At 55.2% G+C, this 19,062-nt stretch overlaps 1 protein-coding gene across 1 annotated transcript; it reads right to left on the bottom strand.

Annotated features, from left to right (window-relative positions):
* Positions 1–1,223: 1,223 nt before the first annotated feature.
* GPR179 (G protein-coupled receptor 179) lies at positions 1,224–17,842 on the bottom strand. The gene is made up of 11 exons (XM_001501693.5): positions 16,928–17,842; positions 15,536–15,644; positions 13,821–13,908; positions 13,149–13,384; positions 12,316–12,384; positions 11,834–11,943; positions 11,289–11,527; positions 10,966–11,104; positions 10,191–10,296; positions 9,544–9,690; positions 1,224–8,197 (listed from the first exon to the last, which is right to left on the bottom strand). Exons 1-11 carry the CDS (start codon positions 17,719–17,721, stop codon positions 3,092–3,094), a joined length of 7,143 nt encoding a protein of 2,380 aa, XP_001501743.2. The 5' UTR covers positions 17,722–17,842; the 3' UTR covers positions 1,224–3,091.
* Positions 17,843–19,062: the final 1,220 nt, after the last annotated feature.

Below are 19,062 nucleotides of genomic sequence, written 5' to 3'. Positions count from 1 at the left end.
TCTATCTGTAAGACTTGGTTTCCTGACATCTAGCACCTCTTGAAGATGGTGACTCTTCTTTCCATCTCAGCACTGGGAAGGCAAGGTACCCGAACATGAACCTTTGCAGAGTGAAACAGCCCAGCCCCTCCTTGTTCCTTAGCTCCACTTGGGCTGTCTGGGAGTATGTGGGACTTCACATGCGCATGTGTCCTGGGTCATCTGAGGTGTGACAAGGGAAATCACTCTACCAGCAGTGCAGCTGGCTTATCCTACTATTGCTTTCATCAGCCCAGTATGGGCTCCCTTAAAAAAGAGGACCTTAATTCTTATAGTTTCTATTTTTCAAGCCTGGAATTTTCTTCTAAGGAGACTGTCACTTAGGGTAAGGATTAATCTGTTCTGACCTTGACCTGAAAGTAGAGTCCAAAGAAACTGGAATTAGGTCAAGAGTAACTTAACTCCTCAGTCTTTAAAGCTAGCATCTCAGCGAAGCAGTGAACATACCAGGCCTCACCAAGGGAAACTGATGTTTGTAAGCAGCTGTCGAGTCTGACTGGAAACAAGATTTGTGTGCTTGGGGAAGAGGCAGCGCTGATGGGTTAATCCAGAGCAGCCACTCTCATCATGCTACTTAGTCCCAACCCTTTTAGCTTAAAATGTACTGCCCAAGTGAGGTTTGGTCACATCCTATTTGCCTGAGCCTCAGATTAAGGCAAAATGAGAAGGGGAGTGCTTTGAGCAGGATCCACAGCTGTGAGGAGTTGGGGGAGGTAATCCAGGGAGGCGAGGGCAGCAGAGAACAAAAAAAGCACACTTAATGGGCGAACGATACATTGATTTCCCTGAATCTGTAAAAACAGTGCTTCAAAGAAGCTGGTTCGCCCCACACCCCTAGATTTGCCTCTCCAGGCTCTCTAGATAATCCTTAATAGCAGCTAAGCAGTAGCAGCCACCAGGGGGCCAGAGGATAAGTGCAGTTTCATTCCCCTTGGGATCAAATCCAGCTGAGCGAATGGCCCAGATGTAAAGGATTGGCTAGAAGGACGAGGCAGAGATCTGCAGTGCCAGCCACAGAGCTGGGCACTGGCTGAAATCAGCCAGACCACCCGAGGTCCTGAAGGCTGCCACGTAGCTGCCATGGGCTTTAGAGCAGGCACTGATCTTCCATCACCTATCCACTGTTCCTGTTTAAAACACTGAAAAAAGGAAATCACCATAATAAATATGCTGGAACCAACTGCTGTGGTCAGAAGAAAAGCATTCTTTATTTTTTTCCCCATGGTTTGTTTCACAACAGTGGGTATAGGGACAACTTTTCTGTTCCGGGCTAGACCAGACCCAATGGAATTATTCTGAGGTGTGGTTAGCAAAATTTGCATTGGCTCAGAAGCTGTGGGGTTTACTAGCCAATGCCCAGAGCAACAACATACTCAAGTTACTGCTCTGAAAGCCCAGGGCAGGGGACCTAGGTAAGTGGGAGGGCCTAGATATGGGAACAAGGATATCCAGTCCCTGAAAGAGCAGGTTACTCCATTTCTTCGCCTTTTTGGAAATGGAGCACTTTGCTAGTTTTTCTCTGAAGTCCTGTAGCTGCCCAGAGTATTTACATGCAGACTCATTTTTTTCCCATTGGGTGTTTGGTCTCTTATTTTTGTCTTTTTCCTCCACGTGAATGGCATCGGTATCTGTCCAGTTAGAGGATGGGCTTACTGCCATCTTCAGGGCCCCTGCCCGCCTCTGCCACATTTTATCTGCCTGTTTCCACCTTCACCTCACCCCTGCCAATCTTGGGACTTCTTTGACCAGTATTTTTCTCCTCCCTCCTTTCGCTCTGGTAGTATCATCTGATTCCAGTGCTCTTATCTAGGACCACTCAAGCAAGGGTAGCCTGAACCGCTTGAGAGAACAGAACCAAGCTAAGGAGAGAGAGCTAAGAAAGAAGGCTTTGTAGGTACACGATGCCCTTTCTCTGGCCCTCAGGCCTCTAACCTGCCCTGGAGCACTACTCTTTTTCGGGGCAGTTACGGTGCTGGCTGTAAACTGGACCTCGTTTCTTTCTCAGGATTCTCAGGAAGGAGACTGATGTGGGCCTCTTGTTACTGAGCAAGTGATTTGGAGTGGTTCTCACATCAGAATCAGAGATTCCCCCTGGCTCCAGCTGCATTGACAACAGAGTGGGGTCCCTTTAATGACAGCACAGAAAGGCTAAGATGAGGAGAATGAGCCGGTGAGATGAACTCTCGAGATTGGCAAAAGACAGGGCAGGAAGAAGGGGAGACCATCTGAGAAAGCTGGCGAGGCGCATACTCCTTAAACTGGGACTTGGGGGGTTGGTTCTGGAAGGGAGAACTCCACCCTGGCCATTGCGTGGAGCGATTGCCTTTCCTCCCACGCTCTCTGTCTCGGATGCTGCTTTGAATGGCAGGTGTTGATATGGAGGTAGGATTGCTTGATGGGCTTTACTTCAGGGGTCAGGCAGGGCAGGTATGAGAATCAGTAAAGCGGAAATTGGAGATCCAAAGTCAAAATGACAAGGGCTGCAAAGCATTTCAGCACCTCTTTTGAGCCATTTTCCCCACCAAATATCTTTGAACTTGAATTAAGTGGCTTCTTAAGCATCCTATGGTGACCTTAATAGCCTTCTCTGATCCTCAGTCTCCATGTTAACCAATGCCTTGTGTGGCTTAGTTTCTTCTAAAAAAAATGGTCCTTTGTAGCCTTCAGAGAAGACTTGGGTCTCCCTATGAGAAAATGTGGTCTGGGCACTGCTGACGTCCTGTCATCCCTAACTTTGGCTTTACAAGTGAGTGTCAGATACAGATGGCTTGTGTTGAGGACTCTAACTCGATGGGAGGCTTCGTTAGGAACAGAGCATCTGGCCTTTGTTCCCTGGAAAAGGAAGAAGAGTTGGAAGTAAAGAGAGGGTGGGACTTGCTTTTGGGGTCTGAGCTGCACCCTTCTTGTATAATTTGTCTTTGGAATGAATTGACTTCTGGCCTTCTTGGAGAGGGGATGTGGCCAAGTGTCTTTGATTCAGCTCTTTGAGAACACCTCGGACTTGGAAGAGACCATGGTTCCTGAAAACTAGCCACCTCACCTGATGGAGTTGTCACTCCCAGTCCCAAGGATAGACAGTTGGAGGGGCAAATTCTTCATGTTGAGCTTTAGAAGCTACTTCTCCTTGGTCTTCAGTTAAGAAGGAAGACTTCTGATCCTCAGCTTCTTGGAGACTTGGCTCTGGGGCTAAGCTGGTCCTTGGCCCAAGTCCTGAAGGTCCTTGGAGTTCCCTGACACCTTCCAGAGTAATAGTACCGGCTGGCTTGCTCACCTTGGGGCGGGGGCTTTTGCTCTCTGGAAGGAAGCTACCCAGAGGTCTGTGGACTAAAAGGTGTGGTGGTTTCTCAGGGACTGTGGGGAAAAATATTTCTGTCTGAGTTGCAGTTAAAGCCAGGAGGCCAGATTCCTCAGATGGGGCTCTAGTTTCCTCCCAAGGACAGATGTCTGCCATGGTGCCCTTTATTATATTTCCTTCTGGATCTGTGACCTCCCATTGACACAGCTCTGCCATCCTGCTCCCCATACTGCTTGCTCCATGGAGACTGACTGCAAGTTGGTCAGTGTCCAGAGCATCTGGCTGGGGGAGGAGCCCCCCAGAACCTGTGCCTTCCCAGGGGCAGACTGTCTCTTGCTCTCTGCTGACTTTGGCTGCTTCTTTTGAATAGAGTTCTTCAGTCCCTCCAGATCCTGCCTTTTGAAGGAACATCTCTCCTTGCCTTTGGGATTCTCTGTCCACCTCTTGTTCCAGTCCCCATTTCTCTGCTGCTCCTCCACTCACCTCCCAAGGGCAGATTTCTGCTTTCTTGGCAGAGGGCGCCTCTTCCCCTTCCCACGGACACACTTCTGCTACCCTTGCCGCCACACTGCCTGCTGCCTCACAACTGCCTTTGCCTCTGTCAGGAGCTGGTGGGGCTGGTTGTGGAGACAGACCTCCACAATCCTGACTCTCCTGGGGACACACAGCCTCCTGCTTCCCATCTGCCCTCTCTGGCCTTTCCTGAACTGCTGCAACTTCAGGCTCTGTTTCTTCTGGGGCTTTCCCCTCCTTCTCTTGAGCTTCCCCTTTTCCATCCAGTCTTGACACCTCTTCCTCAGGGATTCTTTCAGTCACCTCCCAGGGACAGATCTCAGCTTTGGCACTGCTGTCAGGTGCATGAGCATCCAGGGCAGGAGCATTCCATGGGCACCCCTCAGTGAGCCTGCCCCCAATGCTGACCGGCGCCCGAGAGCCAGCTTTAGATTGGTCAAGGCACTGACTGTCTGCGTGGAAGGAAGAACCTGCTGGGGCCATGCTCTCGTGTGAACAGATAGGTTTTAGCTCATTGCTTGCTTTTTCCCCATCTTCAGTAGTGAATTCTTCTCCTTTCGAAGATGGAGCTTTTTCTTGGGTTATGTGTTCTGGGAGGGAGCCTGTCTTTGGGTCTTGTGTCAGGTCCCCTTTCTCTGCTGCCTCCTCACTCACTTCCAAAGAATGCCCCTCTGCCACTTTGCTACTCATGCTGATGGACAAGTCTGAGACCTCCGAAGCCTGAGCAGAGGGTTCCCTCAAGTCCTTCTCCTGAGGGCAAATGGCTTCCTGCTCTTGATTCAGTTTTGTCTCCCATTTTGATATGTTTTCTTCTAGAGAGGTGAGTCTCCCCTTTTCTAGAGTTTCCTCCCTCTGACTTGCTGAATCACTCCCCAACTCTTGCTCCAGTCCCTTCCCAGTAGCTCCTTCATTGACCTCCCAGGGACAAATCTTGGCTTTTTCACTGGTAGGCGCTTCCTCCACTTCCCAGGGACATACCTCAACTGGCCTGCACCCCACACAGTCCAGTTCCTGGAATCCAGCTTTTGGTCTGTCAGTGTCCAGGGTGTCTGAATGCTGAGAGGAGCCCCCTGGATCCAAGGCTACCTTCCGCTCCTGGGCTGGCCTCTCTGGCTTCTTTGGAGCAGTAACAGCTATCTTGCCGGGTCCAGAATCTGCAGAAGCCTTTCTTGTATTGATTGGCAATTCCCTAATGGCCTCAACGGCCAAAGCCCTCTCCTGCGCTGCTCCAGCACTCCCCTCCCAGGGCCGGAGCCCGGCCCTGTCGGCAGGCAGAGTTCCCTCTGCGTCCCACGGACGGATCCCAGCAGTCTTGCTTCCCACACCACCTGACATCTGGAAACTGGCTTTGGGTCTAAATGTGTCTTGAGGACCTGGTTGTGGGGAGGAGCTGCCAGGGTCCACACTCTCCCAAGGACAGACTGCTTCCTGCTTCTTGTTCTGTCCCTCAGGCTTTTCCCAAGCTGTGACATCTTTGATTCCTGATGTTCCAGGCATTTTCTCCTTGTCCTTTTGAGAGTCTCCTCCTTTTCGTGCCTGTCCTGATGTCCAGTCCTCTGTTGTTCTTTCATTCACCTCCCAGGGACAGATTTCTGCCTTGGCAGGTGTTACTTCCTTTATTTCTGGCCTATAGTCTTCCTGTGGACTGTCCTGCATGGGCCTCTTTCCTCCATTGCTGAGGAGTTGGCCACCAGCTCTGGATGAGGAATTGTCTAGACATGGGCTGGAGTGCCCAGGGGCCGTGCTCTCCCAGGGACACACCAGTTCCTCCTGTTGACTAAACTTCTGCTCTGCTCTCCCAGTTTGTGCCCCTGTCTCTCCAGAGCTCCCTTTTCTGGAGGTTTTCCCCTTTTCCTGGAGAGATTCTCTACCTGTCCCCTGACTCAGCATTTCCTTCTCTGTTACCTCGTCACCCAGCTCCCAGGGACACAGCTCCGCTCTCCTGACAGCAGGAGCGTCTCCTGCCTCCCATGGACACACCTCCACGATGCTGCTGCCCAAACCCCCTGAGCACTGGGGGGTTCCTGGGGCCTGAGTGGAGACTGCTGTGGGACCTCGGAAATCTGTCCTCTCCCATGGACAAAGAGACTCCATGTCTCCACCCAGGTTCTGTTCTTTCCAGAAGGTTGCTTTCTTGGGAGATTTCTGCTTTTCCTGGGGGAGCTGCTTCACTCCCTCCTGGGACGGTTTCCCATTCTCTCCTCCTCCACTTGCCTCCCAGGGACACAGCTCTGCCTTGGCCTTGTTGGGTATACAAGCTTCTGGGCCAGTGGCTTCCCGCCGTCTCTTCTCCACCTCTCTAGCCTCCGCACTGCCCGACGTCTCAGACCTGCCCTTGGTTCTGTCCGAGTCCTGAGGTGCTGACCGAGGGGACAGACCCCCAGGATCGGCACTCTCCCAGGGACACACAGCTTCCTGCCCCCTGACCAGCCTCTCTGGCTTTTTCCGAGCAATGGCGACCACATCTTTGGACTCTGACTTTTCTGAGGCTTTTCCCCTCTCCTCTTGAGAATCATCTAGATCTTGTCTCAATGCCCCCTTCTCAGGGGCTCCTTCAGTCACCTCCCAGGGGCAGATTTCAGCCTTGCTGCTACTGTCAGGCTGACATGCTGCTGCCTCGGTGACTTCCCAGGGGCATACCTCTGCCACCTTGCAGTCAGCACTGCCCAGGGACTGAAGGCCAGCTTGAGGCAGTTCCTGCCACCCCACAGGGGCTCCTTTTGCTCGCTCAGCATTTTTGTCCCCAGCTGTGCCCTGCCTGACTGGCCTCAGTGTGGTAGGCCCTGTCAAACCTGCTTTCTCAACTTTCCCCTCTTCTAGGCTCTGGGATGTCCTCCTGCCTCTGTTGTCTTGTTCCCTGCTGCCCTCCTGGTGACAGACTTGGAGCATTCTGCTGGTGTGAGCATTCTGTTGGTTCTGGAGGGACTCCTCATCGTCACAAGGGGTGAGGGCCGCCTGCTTACTCACTGCCTTGGGCCGGCCTAACCTGGGAGATCTGGGGCATGCCCCCACCCCCTCTCCTGAAGCTCTGCGCTTCTCCTCCTTCTCAGGACTCCCTGCCCCACTCTCCTTCTCTCGGTAGGTACTCCGAGAACGGGTCAGAGCTTTGATAGCCAGTCCCAGGCTGCGCATGGAGCCCTGCTGAACAGGGGTCTTGAGGCTGTGGGATTTAGGGAGGATCTTGGGCTTGTTCTCATCCCCATCATCAGCTTCCCCCTGGAGATGGCCATCCTCTGTGTCCTTCCCATTCTCCCCAGACCCCCTTCTCTCTACTGCAACAGAGAGGGCCCGCCAGAGCCTGGCCCGAGCTGGGGCCGGGGAGTGGCTGCTTTGCTCTGGCCCTGAGGGGCCTGCTTGAGCCACATTTTCTTTCTTGACTGGCAGTTCTGCATTCTCCCAGGGACAGATAAAGGTGAGTAAGTTAGGGCTTTGGGGGGGTCCTGGGACTGGTGCCAGGGCAGGGGCCGAAACTGGGGCTGGAGCAGGCATCAGAGCTGGAACCAAGGTGGAGGTGGGAGACAGCATCCTTGGCTCCCCCAGGCAGGCCCCAGACAGGGCCATGACGGGTGTGGAGACCTGGTGCCGAATAGGTGGGTGAGGCAGTCTTCTCACAGCCTCCTCCTGAAGCTTCCCAGAGGCGTGGGAGCTGTCCATGCTGCTGCTCTTGGCAGGGGAAGGTGGGGCTGACAGGGGGCCTCGAGCTCGCTCCAGCCTCCTGGACGGCCTCCGCCCTGGGCTCACCAAGGCTGCCTCTGCCTTCTTTCTCTCCTCTCGCTCCTTCGCCTGCCGATAGGTCTCCTCCAAGTAGGCCTGGCTGGCCACGAGCAAGGCCTTTTCCCTGGAGCCAGCCACGACACTGAGCGACTTCTGCAGGGAGGCGGGCCGGGCTCTGGGGAGCTTCTCTCCCACTGTCAGGTTGTGGGCGCTGGCTGACCTGAAGCCCAGGGCAGGGGGCCCTTCCTCTGGCTCCGGGCTCTCAGCCTGAGAGGCCTTCTTGGCTAACTTCCTCCTCAGCAGTGAGTCGAGGAGAGGCGGGTCCTGCTCCCTGCGATGGTCGTGGTCATAGGTGCTGCAGGACTTGCTCAGGGCCGGTGGCCCCTCAGGTTCCTGGAGGCTGGCGCGGAGAAGCCGGCGGCGGGAAGAGCCGGGCAGGCTGCTGTGGCCCGGGGAGCCCGAGTCCCGGGAGTGCTGCCTGGTCAGGGCCTCGGGGAACTCGGCCAGGCACCTCATGAAGGAGCGGCCCAGGCCCTGGCGCCAGCTGCTCCGCTTCTTGGGCAGGTGGGGGTTGTTAGCAGCCATTTCCTTGGTCTTGTGGACCTCTAGCTGGGCATAGAGCTTCTTCAACTCGTCCTGCGGGGAGGGAGGAGTGAGGAGAAGAGCTGACGTTCAGATGGGGGGGCTAAGCTCTCTCCAGCCCCTGGCTGCACTGTTGTCCCCTGCGCCCTTATTCAGACCATTTCCTCTAGGGGATCTCTTTCCCGCCACGCTCTGTCCCTTCCCTGCTTTGAAAATTCTCAGAAATTCACCTCTCTGTTCCTGCAAGACCAGTGCCAACCTAGTTCCAAGCCAGATCCACTCAGTGCTGGGCACTGTGGTCTGGTGGGAAATCAGCAACTTTGGGGATGGGAAACCTGGGTTTGAGGCTGCTGACCCATCATGTGCCTCAAGGCTATTTCCTTGAACTCTGAGCCTCTGCTTCTATAAAGTAACAGTAACTGGCTGCCTGCTTAGGTAGCTTCCTTAAGAGGATTGTATGACGTTGAAGGCCCTGTGGGTGTGAAAAGTGCCATACGCAGGTGTAAATGATGGAATGGGGCTTTGAAAGTCATACTTTGGGTTTATCCCCAGAGCCAGCATAGGGAAGAGTAGACTGGTTGTTGCTCTGCAAAGTGGAGGGGGGTGCAGGCGAGCATTGCTGTGGCAGTGGGCCTCCCTGCTGAATTGGGGTCTCAGTTCAGCCTATACCCAGGGGGGCGGAGCTCAGAGGGTGAGGAGGACACAGCGGGAGAGGCAGGGGCAGTTGGGACGAGGGAACTGGGAGATAGAAACAAGTCAAGTCTAGAGGTGGGCCCCAGTGGAGGTGGAGGGGGTAGACAAAATGACGTTCTGAGGTTGTTCCTACACCTTAGGTTTGATAAAACAATGGGCTTAGACCACCAGGTCTCCTTATTTCCCACCCACTGAGCCTCTCGTTAGGGTTCCCCTGACTATAGTGATACTCCTAAGCAGAAAAATAGGAGTAAGGATGCTCTCTTACTGTAGGACTCAGGAAGATCTTCCTTTCTCTAAGATTGCCAGGTCCAGGGAAAGGGGATCCTGGTGTGGAAGTCTCTGGTAGCCACTCACTGCCTGAACCACCCAGCCCCACGGCTGGCCCTAGGGTCACCCACTGCCCTGGTGTGGGTCTTCTTAGTCTGCACTCATGATGCCCCACTAGTGGGGGTGGAGGACACGGGATTGGAGCTCCACTCATGGCTCTGCCTCTAACTGGCCAAGTGGCCTGGGCCTCAGGTACCAGGCTGGTATGTGGCCTCCTTCAAATACAGTCATGGAGAAGGGAGGGAGGCAAGTCTTGGAGAGAGGGAAAATGAGGGGCAGGGCAGGGGACCTGCAGTGGCACACAGCCCAGGTGGCAGGGCAGCAGTGCCAGTCCCTAAAAGCTAGCATCACAAGGAGGCGGGGAGGGTGGCACATACCCGAATATCTCCGGGGTCCAGGCTGCGATCGCTCCAGGCTGACGCGATGCTGCTGCCAAGGTAGGAGGCCGAGCGCTGCAGGCCCAGCTCATCCTCATAAACCTCGTCCACGATCTCCTCTCGGGGAGGAGCCCCCGACTTCCAGAACTGGCCAGGGTGGGCATGATTGGAGAAAGAGTCACCTGGGCTCCCTGTTCACTTCTACTCCCCCTGCCCTGTGGAACACGCCTTTACTTTGTGAATCCTCACCCCACCTCTGATTTGAAATTCTGGGGGTCCGAAGAGTTTTGCTCTGCCTTATCCTCCCTGACTTTCTCTAGCTCAGAGACCAGGGGGGTCCTAACCCCCGCCCCCACAATTCCTAGCCCTGTCCCTCTTTAGCTGCTCCTGAGTTGGTTTTCAGTTGTGTTACAAGAACTCCTTCAACCCTAGCTCGTATTCCTTTGCTCAGGGATTGGAGGCAGAGAGGTGGTAGCTTCCTCCCCCAAGTGGCTCCTGGCTTAGGGCCCAGGTTGCTCAGAACCCACTCACCCCAGGGTGTCATCCTCACTCTGACCTGGAGAGGGCGCTGCTGCGGCAGCAGACGCACAGTGCCCCTTACAAAGGGCTGGGGGTCTGCCTCACATCCAGAAGGGGGAAGACCTCACCTTAGGGATGAAGATCAGAGCCAGTGTGGCGGTGACTGTGCTGTGGGTGTGGAAGAAGAAGAGGAGGAGGGTCCAGTCTGGGTGCAGGGAGGGAACCAGCACAAACCTGAGGGTGGGGTAGGAGGGGGATGGTTGGCAGCAGGTGGGATTGGCCCTCCTCCCTGCCCCCCACTGGCTTACCTCCCCAGCCCCAGCCCTGATCTCCATGGAGGGGCTGGGTGGAATGACGAAGATACTCTTTCTTCTTCCTGCCCTCTCTAGGATGTAGGTCCTACCTCATGTTAACCCCCACCTCCAGGAAGCCCTCCCAGACTACTCCAGCTCGCCTTCTCTTCCTGCCTATAGCACAGACTCATGCTCCACAACTCTGTTATGGGCTGCCCTGTGGGTTGATTCTGCCTCCGCCACAGGGCCAGGTCCTTGTAGACACTCAGCAGGCCTGTTGCTGGGATCACCGAGGTATGAGGGGGAAGAAGGCAGGGAAAATTGAGTATGTGTGGGAAGGAGCATGATGGGGGTGCTGGAGAAGTGGCTTAGGAATGGGAGAGGAATTAGGAGTGGGGCACGCTTCCTTTTCTTGGGTGTTGGGTGAGACATGGGGTGCAGGAAGGGTATCTGTGGAGTAGGGAGAGAGCTACAGGTGGTGGGCCTTCCTCACATTGCTAAGGCATAGTAGTGTTGCAAGGGCGGCCATGGGATTAAGGGACCTCACCTGGGAAAGATGAGGCATGATGTTGGGGTGGGAGGAGTCATAAGTAGGAGCTCCTGTCCTCACCTGGCAGCATGGAAGGCAGCGGAGAGCAGCAGCTCGTTGTGCAGGGCGATGCCCATGTAGCGTGGCTCGTGGAAGGCGGAGGGGACAGCCCGGGTGGCGTAGCAGAGGAAGCTGCCCCAGCACAGGAGCAGCATCTCAGCTGTGGGGAAGCAGGGAGGGACAGAGCCAGGCACCACCTTAGTAGCCATGCTGCCCCTTTCTCTGTAGGGCTTGCTGTGGGGACCCTGGGCCAGGGGTCTGGGTCCAAAGCCAGAGGACAGGACAAGAGGACCCCTGGAGGTGTAGAGCCAGGGGCCAGACTGGGCTCAGCAGAAGCAGCTCACCCACAACCATGATGTAGTCCCAGCGGTCGTGGTGGCAGAGGTAGAAGTGGCGGCCTGTGGGAGTGTGGCCTCGGGTCACCAGGGATGTATGCTGGATGCCTCTTTCCAGGACCCCCGCCGTCCACACAGCCAGGAAGCCCAGCACTAGCAGCAGGAGCAGCCCCAGACGCCGCAGCAGCCGCCCGCTGCTCAGATGGGGGCCCCGCTGGGCCGTTCGAGACAGAAAGAGCTGGAGCACTCTACAAGGGTGTGGATGGTGGGTGGGGGGCATGGAGGAGGACCAAGGAGAGGGGCCAGGGCTCTGGCCTCTGTCCATTGCTTCCCTCCCCTCCACACATACCTGTCCTCCCATCCCTTCTGTGGTTCACTGCCTCCTCACCCTCCAGAAAGTTACATGGGGGAGAGGGCTACAGTGATGGGAGAAGGCCTTGGGGGCACAGGGGAGTGGAGCTGGTAAGGGTCTGGCTGTGAAGAACTCCATTCCAAAAATGAGCTGGGGTGGCCTGGAGTGAGCAGCGTGAGAGCAAGGTCTGCCCAGACCCTACCTATAAAGCTTGAGTATAACGGTGCCGTAGACAATGGCAAAACCCAGCAGCCGGACCCAGCGGAGAGCGATGCAGCGGAATATACTGGGCTTGAAGTACAGGATGAAGACCTGGTGGGGAGGGACAAAAAGGGTTGCTCTCCCCTGCACTTCCATTACGTGCCAGGCCTCTGCCAAACACACTGATGATCCTCCTAACAGCCTTGCAATAGAGGCATCGTCACTCCATTCTGTAAAGGAGCAGCTTAAGTCCTAGAAAGGTTAGGTGACTTGTAAGTCTCACAGCAGATCATAGAGCCCTGTTAAGCCTGGACTGTTTGGCTCCAGAGCTCACTAGGCCAGCCTGGCATTTGTGGATATAAGTAGGGGATTTTGAGGTCTCTGAATCCCCCCAAGAGGGCAGAGAGGAAGAAGGATTCTGGGGTTTGGAGGGTGCCAGGTTGAGACTTGGGAGGTAGGGTTAGCTTCTGGCCACAAACTCACAGGGAAGTACAGCAGCAGGGATCCAAAAAGGATGGTTTCCAGCAGGACAACTCCAGATGCCCGGATCCTCTGTGAACCCAGAGAGAGGCATGTAAGCAGGGCAGTGGAAGGACAGACCCTGGACGATGGTCCAGGAGGGTCTCAGCCCTGTTTTAGGAGTCACGCTGTGGCCCTGGGCTAAGGTTTCCCCCTGTAACATTAGCTCCATCCTCTCCATCCACACCCATGCCCCCACTCCCACCAAAGGCTCAGCTCCACTGGCACTGAGCCTGGCTAAGGCCAAGGTTTCACGTAGCCCCTGCCACCCCAGCCACCTGCCCATCCCAATCCCAGCCTGGGCCTTGCTGCAGAAATGGGCTCAAATCAGAGGTTGCTGGAGCTAGAAGAGATCTCACGTGTTTTTCCAAGCTTTGGGTCAGACTGCTCCCTTGTCCAGATAGCCCCTTCTCTGCCTGCTGACCATCTGGTTGACTTTCAAGCCTGGTTCACCTCCATCCTTGCCCCTGTCTTGCTGTGCTGTCATTTTATTTACATGTCTGCTTCCTCCATTCAACTGGGAGCTCCACGAGGATCTGGATCCCTTCCCCTAGTGCCTACACAGTGTTTCGAGTCGAGTCCAATGCCTTCATTTTACAGGTGAGGAAACAGATCTAAGGCCACCGGTGAGGTCACTTGCCTAATGTCCCATAGTGAGTTAGATTAAGAATCAAGGCCAGAACCTGTTTCTCCCATGGAAAGTTCTAGTCTTAGGTAGTCTCTAGTTTTCAGTTGATGCTAGGGACCCAAGATGGGTAGGACATGTGTGCAGGAGAGAGATGTGGGGCCTTCCTTGCCTTGCTCCGGCGGCAGCGGTAGGAAACCAGCATGCTCAGGAAGATGGCCAGCATGCAGCAGGCCTGGCAGGCCAGCACTGCTGCCCGCAGCGCCAGGGCCTCATCCACCAGGCACGGTGTGGCATCGATGCAGCTAGTGCAGCCCTCAGCACATGGCTGGCACCGCAGCAGCCTCCTGGAGCTGCCTTGTGGGGACCCAAACTGCCCGGAAGGCTGGGCGGCACTCTCCTCTAACCCTATAAAGAACAAGATGGGTGCAGGGAGAGAGGCCCAGCTGGGGCATCCTAAGATCCCAGCCTTCTCTCCCGATGGTCACCACAGCCCTCTCCCTGCCCTCCTATGGTCCCTAGCCCCTGGGGTCGGGAAGGGAAGGAATGAGGAAGTGGGTACTCCCCAGGGAAGGCAGGATAACAGGAAGAGGTGATGCCATGCTAGGGCTCATTATGAGGTCAACTTGCATCAGATCGGTGTGTTATGGGCTCATTCTCAGAAGGCACAGACAACCCCAAACTGGATCCTGCTTGCCTCTCCATCTCTCCACCTCTCTCTCTGCCCTTGCCCCACAAATTTCCTCCCAGTGTCTTACCCCAGCCTGCCTTTCTTCCCCAGATGGCCCCCTGCAACCAGCCTAATGTGTAAAACACCTGCCTGGCCCTCACCACAGTTACATACCTCTGGGGCGGCTCTCCCCGTAGAAGCCAGGTCGGCAGCGGCAGAGGTAGCGGCCAAGGACAAAGCCCTGTCTCTCTAGGGGGACACACTGTGGGAATGACAAACACAACGGGTATTTACATGGGGCTTTCCCTCCTGGGAAGAGATGGAGGGTCCATCTGCCTTTCTATCCATGGTGCCTGGGTCCACACTAGGGAACTTCACCAGAAGCTCTCCCTAGTCTAGGGAAGCCTCCCCCCTCTATGGAAACCCTACTCTACCGCCCACTACTGCCTCTCCTCAAAGAGACCCCCAAGCAAAGAGTACAGGGATGGATCACCCTTTTATTCAGACCAGCAGAGTGATGGGAGCCTTATAGGTCTCATTCACCAGTGCCCAGCTATCTCTAGAGTGAGGTGCTGGGGGGAGATGGAAGTAGGGAGGACTCCAAGCACAGCCACATCTGTGTGCCTACATCCTGCTTCAAAGGTTGCCCATCAGCCTCCCTCACTGGCACACAGGTGGGTTGAAAAGGCCCCCACAGGGGAGCAGCTTCCTCTGCCAGGGGCCATCTGGCTTTGACACAGGACTGCTTCCCCTAGCCCTAATGCCAGCCTAATGCCAGGCTGGTGGGATGCCAAGGCCAGTTCTTTATTCCACTTCTGCCCATTGATGTTTGCCCAGCAGGGGCCAGAGCAGACCTCAGAGCCAGACAGGGAAGATGAGCACATGGATGAAGCCAGATATGCTGGAGGGAGTGGTCAGGAACAGACAGCAGTGGGGCAAAGGAAGGGGTTAACCCAGGGAGACTGCATAGCCAGAGGGTAGTGCTTCTGAAATTGTGACCCAGCTTCCCCTCTTGCCTGGACCATGAACACACTCTTCCTGCCACAGTCTGCACAGTCAGACAAATGTGTACCCAGAGATGTGGATGTGGCTGGGTTTAAAAGCACACTGAACAATGGGAGCCCTTCTCTCTCCCTGGACTTATAGCTCAAACACATGTGTCCTGAAGAGCAGCAGGTCCCCAAACCTGCCCCACCTCCCAGCACGCTGCAGGGCTCGCCTTGGCTTCAGTCCAGCTCAGGAACAAGCATGCAGTCAATGTAACCGTGGAGAAGATTAGTTCATTGGCCTCCCAGTTTCCCAGTACTGGGCTTTCAGGATTACCAGCCATTGCTTTCCATTATCCAAATTCTCCCGCATCCGTGACTTTGATTCTGCCAGCATCTGGCCTGGGTTCCATCACCTTTACCTGAGTCCCAGAGCCTTTCAAGCTCCGTCTTTGGTTAGATTCCTCCCGGGCCCCAACCAGCAATTCCACTTATTTCAACAAACAAACACCGACAGAGCATCCTTTGTGGGACAGAAGGAGCCTGCAGCTCTGTTGACAAGGAGAACGTGGTCCAAGAGAAGGAAAGGGGATGATTAATAGAGCTCAGGAGGTGGTCCTGGGGAGGGATCCTGGAGCATGCAGCACCAGAAGGGAGAGAAGACAGACACACTGAGATTTCAAAAGAAGAGGGTGGCTTTCTCAGGTGGAGGGTAGAGGGTAGGCTGCGTATAAAAAGCCTGATATCTCATCTTTATCTATCTCATCACCAGGGACTCCACTGATGCCTTGAGAAGCTGATATGCCTTTGTCAGCTGCTCCTTGGAGCTGGGTGGTGGCAGTGATGGGAAAGGGGGTAGGAGGCAGGACCCTAGTGCCGCCCCCCCATCCTCCTTATCCTTACCTGGGTGCTGTTGAGATCACATAGGTGCGTGTTACCGTACCAGCCTGGGCCGCCGGCACACTGATTGATGTCCACGCTCTGAAGATCTACATCCATCTGCACCTGCCCCCTAGGACAGTGAATGGGCACTTAGGGGCACAGCAAAGGATGCCAAGGTGGACACGTGTCCTTGGGCTGCAGACTATGGGGCAATGCAAGCTTTGCAAACTTTAGCACAGTGGCTGCAATGTGTCGGGAGAGAGGGCACACATGCATTCGTTTCTCTGGTGCTATTAACTCTCACTGTCTCTGTGGGCAACAGTCTCCCTCTCCCTAGGTTATCCCCCCGTCCTTGAGCTTTTCAACATCCTATCATTTCCTGGTTTCTATCAATGGGTAGAGGGAGGGGGCATGTCAAGACATGTGGCAGCTGGGGCTCTGATCATGTGTCTGAAGGAGATTTTCACACTTCCCCACTACGCACATACACACACACACAGAGCTCAGCTATTAACCACCCCTTCACTCTGCCTAAACCAGGTCTGAATTGATCACAGCAAAGGAGATGGGGAATGGAGGAGCCCAAAGCAAGAGCTGCCTGGCCCAAGGGCTTTCAACCTCTGCTCTGGGCTGAGTGGGGAGAGAGCTGGCAAGGAGCCAGGCTTCCTGCCGGTGGGAGGGGAACCCCGTTGGGGACAATGAACGGGGACACATAGCTGGAAAGCAATGTTGATTGTTGAATGCCTTGCAGTATGCCCATTTGCTGCCTACTTCCCACCGGGGCTGTTAATCATCTCTTTACTCTGGTTGAGGGGGGTCACTTATTTGAGGAGTATCACAGGCTCCTGGGTCAGAACAGGCAGAACAGTGGAACCTACTTGATGTAAGAATATAGCCATTGGAAGTGACCCTGGGGACCCTGCCAACTCCTGGACAGAAAGGGCAATGTTCAAAGCCCCCCCAAGAATTTTCCTTTCCATGGAGAAGCCTCCTTTTACAGCTCTAGATTGCTGGAGAGCAGCGAGTGGGTTTAACTCCTAGAGTGCCCATCTGGCTCCTCTGAGATGCCTTGTTCATAGATTGTCACTGTCTTCCACATCAGGCCCTCTCCTGCCTCTTACACCCACTACTCAGACCTGGGGGCCAAGATATATGCTTGGCTATACCCACACATCTGTATACACACACGTGTATACCTACATGTAAGTGGATTGATTCATACACAGAATGTACATTCACACCTGTTTATGTTAACATAGTTACAGATTCCCAGAGTCAACTGCAAATACACACATCTGTGCCCCCCAGACACACATGTGCATGCCAAATTGCTCATGCACAGCTGGCTGGACTTGAACCGCCCCCACCCCTATGTACCCACAAATGCATCGAATCCTGCACAAACCCACTTACCTGACCTCGGGGCTGAGGTCTGGCTTGAGTCCGTAGAAGGTGGCCGAAAGTGTGATAAGCCAGCCGGGACGGAGCCGGCCCTCCTGGCATTCCAGGAAGGGAGGAGACAGCCTCACGTGCTGTATGTCCCCCACATATCCATCTCCCCGTGGCCACTTGGGGCTGCCGAGGCTCTGTAGGTCGTTGGTCAGCACCCGCTTCTGCAGGGCAGGGGTGTCCAGGGCCCCAGTTGGGCTCTCCTCCTGCACCCTGTTCCCAGACAAGTCCTGAAGGATGGTCTCCTCCCCCATCCGGGTTGCCTGCAAGGCCAGCTGCAGGTGGCTGGCCTCTGGTGGAGGGTTAAAGGTCAGCAAAGCCCGGTACGCCCTTGGGTCCCCCTCAGCCACGCTGCGGACCAGTGCCTGGTACCACTCCACATCCTCCTCCACACTGGACTCACGGATGTCGTTGGCTTGTAGCAGCATGTTGAGGAAATTGGCGGCCTGGGCAAGGGTGCCTGCTGCCCTCCACAGGATTGGGGGGAGCCCTGGTCTGGCTTCTGCCCCATGGGCTTCATAGCGCTCACTGCAATTAGCCCCTGACAGCTGTTGGGCATCTCCAGAGTAGAGAAAAGCCAGGGCTGCCTCAGGCCCCTCCGGGGGGACCCACATGGGTACAGATCCTGGCTTGATGTGGGAGGACAGCGGGGGCAGAGAGCGGAGGGGCCGTGGACCCCCTAGAGCCCAGCCGCAGAGGAAACAGCAGCCCAGCAGTCCCCACAGAGGAGGCAGCACGACCACTGTCCTGGTGCCCATCCTCGGGGCAGCTGTCAGGGACCCTGGGGTCCAGGCTGCCTGGGGGATCTGGCGGCAGGAGAGCCCAGGCAGAGGCTGGCTGCAATCTGGGGCTGCCTGCCTCCACGCCTCCTATCCTCGCTTTCTCTCTTCCTCTCTCCCTCACGCTGGCGCTGTCTTGCTTGTTTTTTCTTCTCTATAACGTCATCAGCTGGCTTCTGGACGTAGGCATGAGGGCTCTTCCCCCTTCTCTCTCAGTGTGGCCCCCTATCACAAACCCTCTAAATCCTGGCACACCACTCTTCCCTCCCCCTCTTATCCAGTATCTAGGCCCCCTCCCCTGACTCCCCACCTCACATCTGCTCCAGAGAGAGAGAGATGGGAGGATAGAGGAAGGGAACAGTTGTTCTCTCTACCTCTCCCCCTCCCTCTGCCCTTTGCTCCATTAGGAGAGATGGGCAAATCCGGGATGGGGTGCCATAGCAACCACAGATGAGCCTATGCCCCTCTCTCCGCCCCTCTGCTCCACTCAGCCTCCTGGCAGCAATTGCGATGGGCATGATAAAGGGCCAAGCTGCATCTCCTGGCAATCTGCTCTGGCTGCCTGTACCCCCTGACACTGTGCTGCTGACTGGAATTGGAGATTGGGGATGGTGAGGGTGGGAAAGAGAGCCTAATATCACCACAATTAATCTTTGTACAGACTGTGGCAGTTTATAAAGTGTTTTTCACGTGCGTCATCTCAATGAATCTTCCCCACAACCATGGATGGTAAATATGCTTAACCCCATTTTACAGATGCAGACACTGAGGCTCACAGACTCACCCAAGACCACGTAACTGCCTACTTTGAGTTGAGACTCAAACCCAGAGCTCTGACTCCCCTATACTGTCCCATCAAATCACCACCGTCATCTTGTTATGTTATTCAACCTTGGAGATCTTAATAAAGCCTCATTACAGAGGAGTAAATCAAGGCCCAGAGAGGGGAAGGGACTTCCCTAGGACCACATTCTTGTTCAGGACAGAGCAGGAGCCTCCACGAGGTCTCCACCTCCCAACCCAGGGGTACCTTCCTTCTCCTGCACCGCAGAGTCAACAACCCAGCCGGTGGCGGGGAGGGGAGACATCATGGGGGCAGGGAGAAGAGAGTGAGCAAAGTTTCGCCTCCACTTCTTCCATCTTCATTTTGTCATCCTAGACTCTGCCTTATTCCTTTCTTCATGAAAACTGTGCCTAACCTATTCTGCTCTTCCTCGTTTTCTTACTCCTCACATCCTTCCCTCTGTTGAACATCATAACCGGGGGGCCCAGAGTTAGCACTGTCTGAGGAAGCCTCCTTGGATCCGGAAGGGTGTGGAT

The sequence above is a fragment of the Equus caballus genome, chromosome 11, assembly GCF_041296265.1.
Source record: "Equus caballus isolate H_3958 breed thoroughbred chromosome 11, TB-T2T, whole genome shotgun sequence".
Taxonomy (NCBI): domain Eukaryota; kingdom Metazoa; phylum Chordata; class Mammalia; order Perissodactyla; family Equidae; genus Equus; species Equus caballus.
Note: the sequence above shows the minus strand (reverse complement) of the source record. Positions and strands in the feature narration are given on the sequence as shown.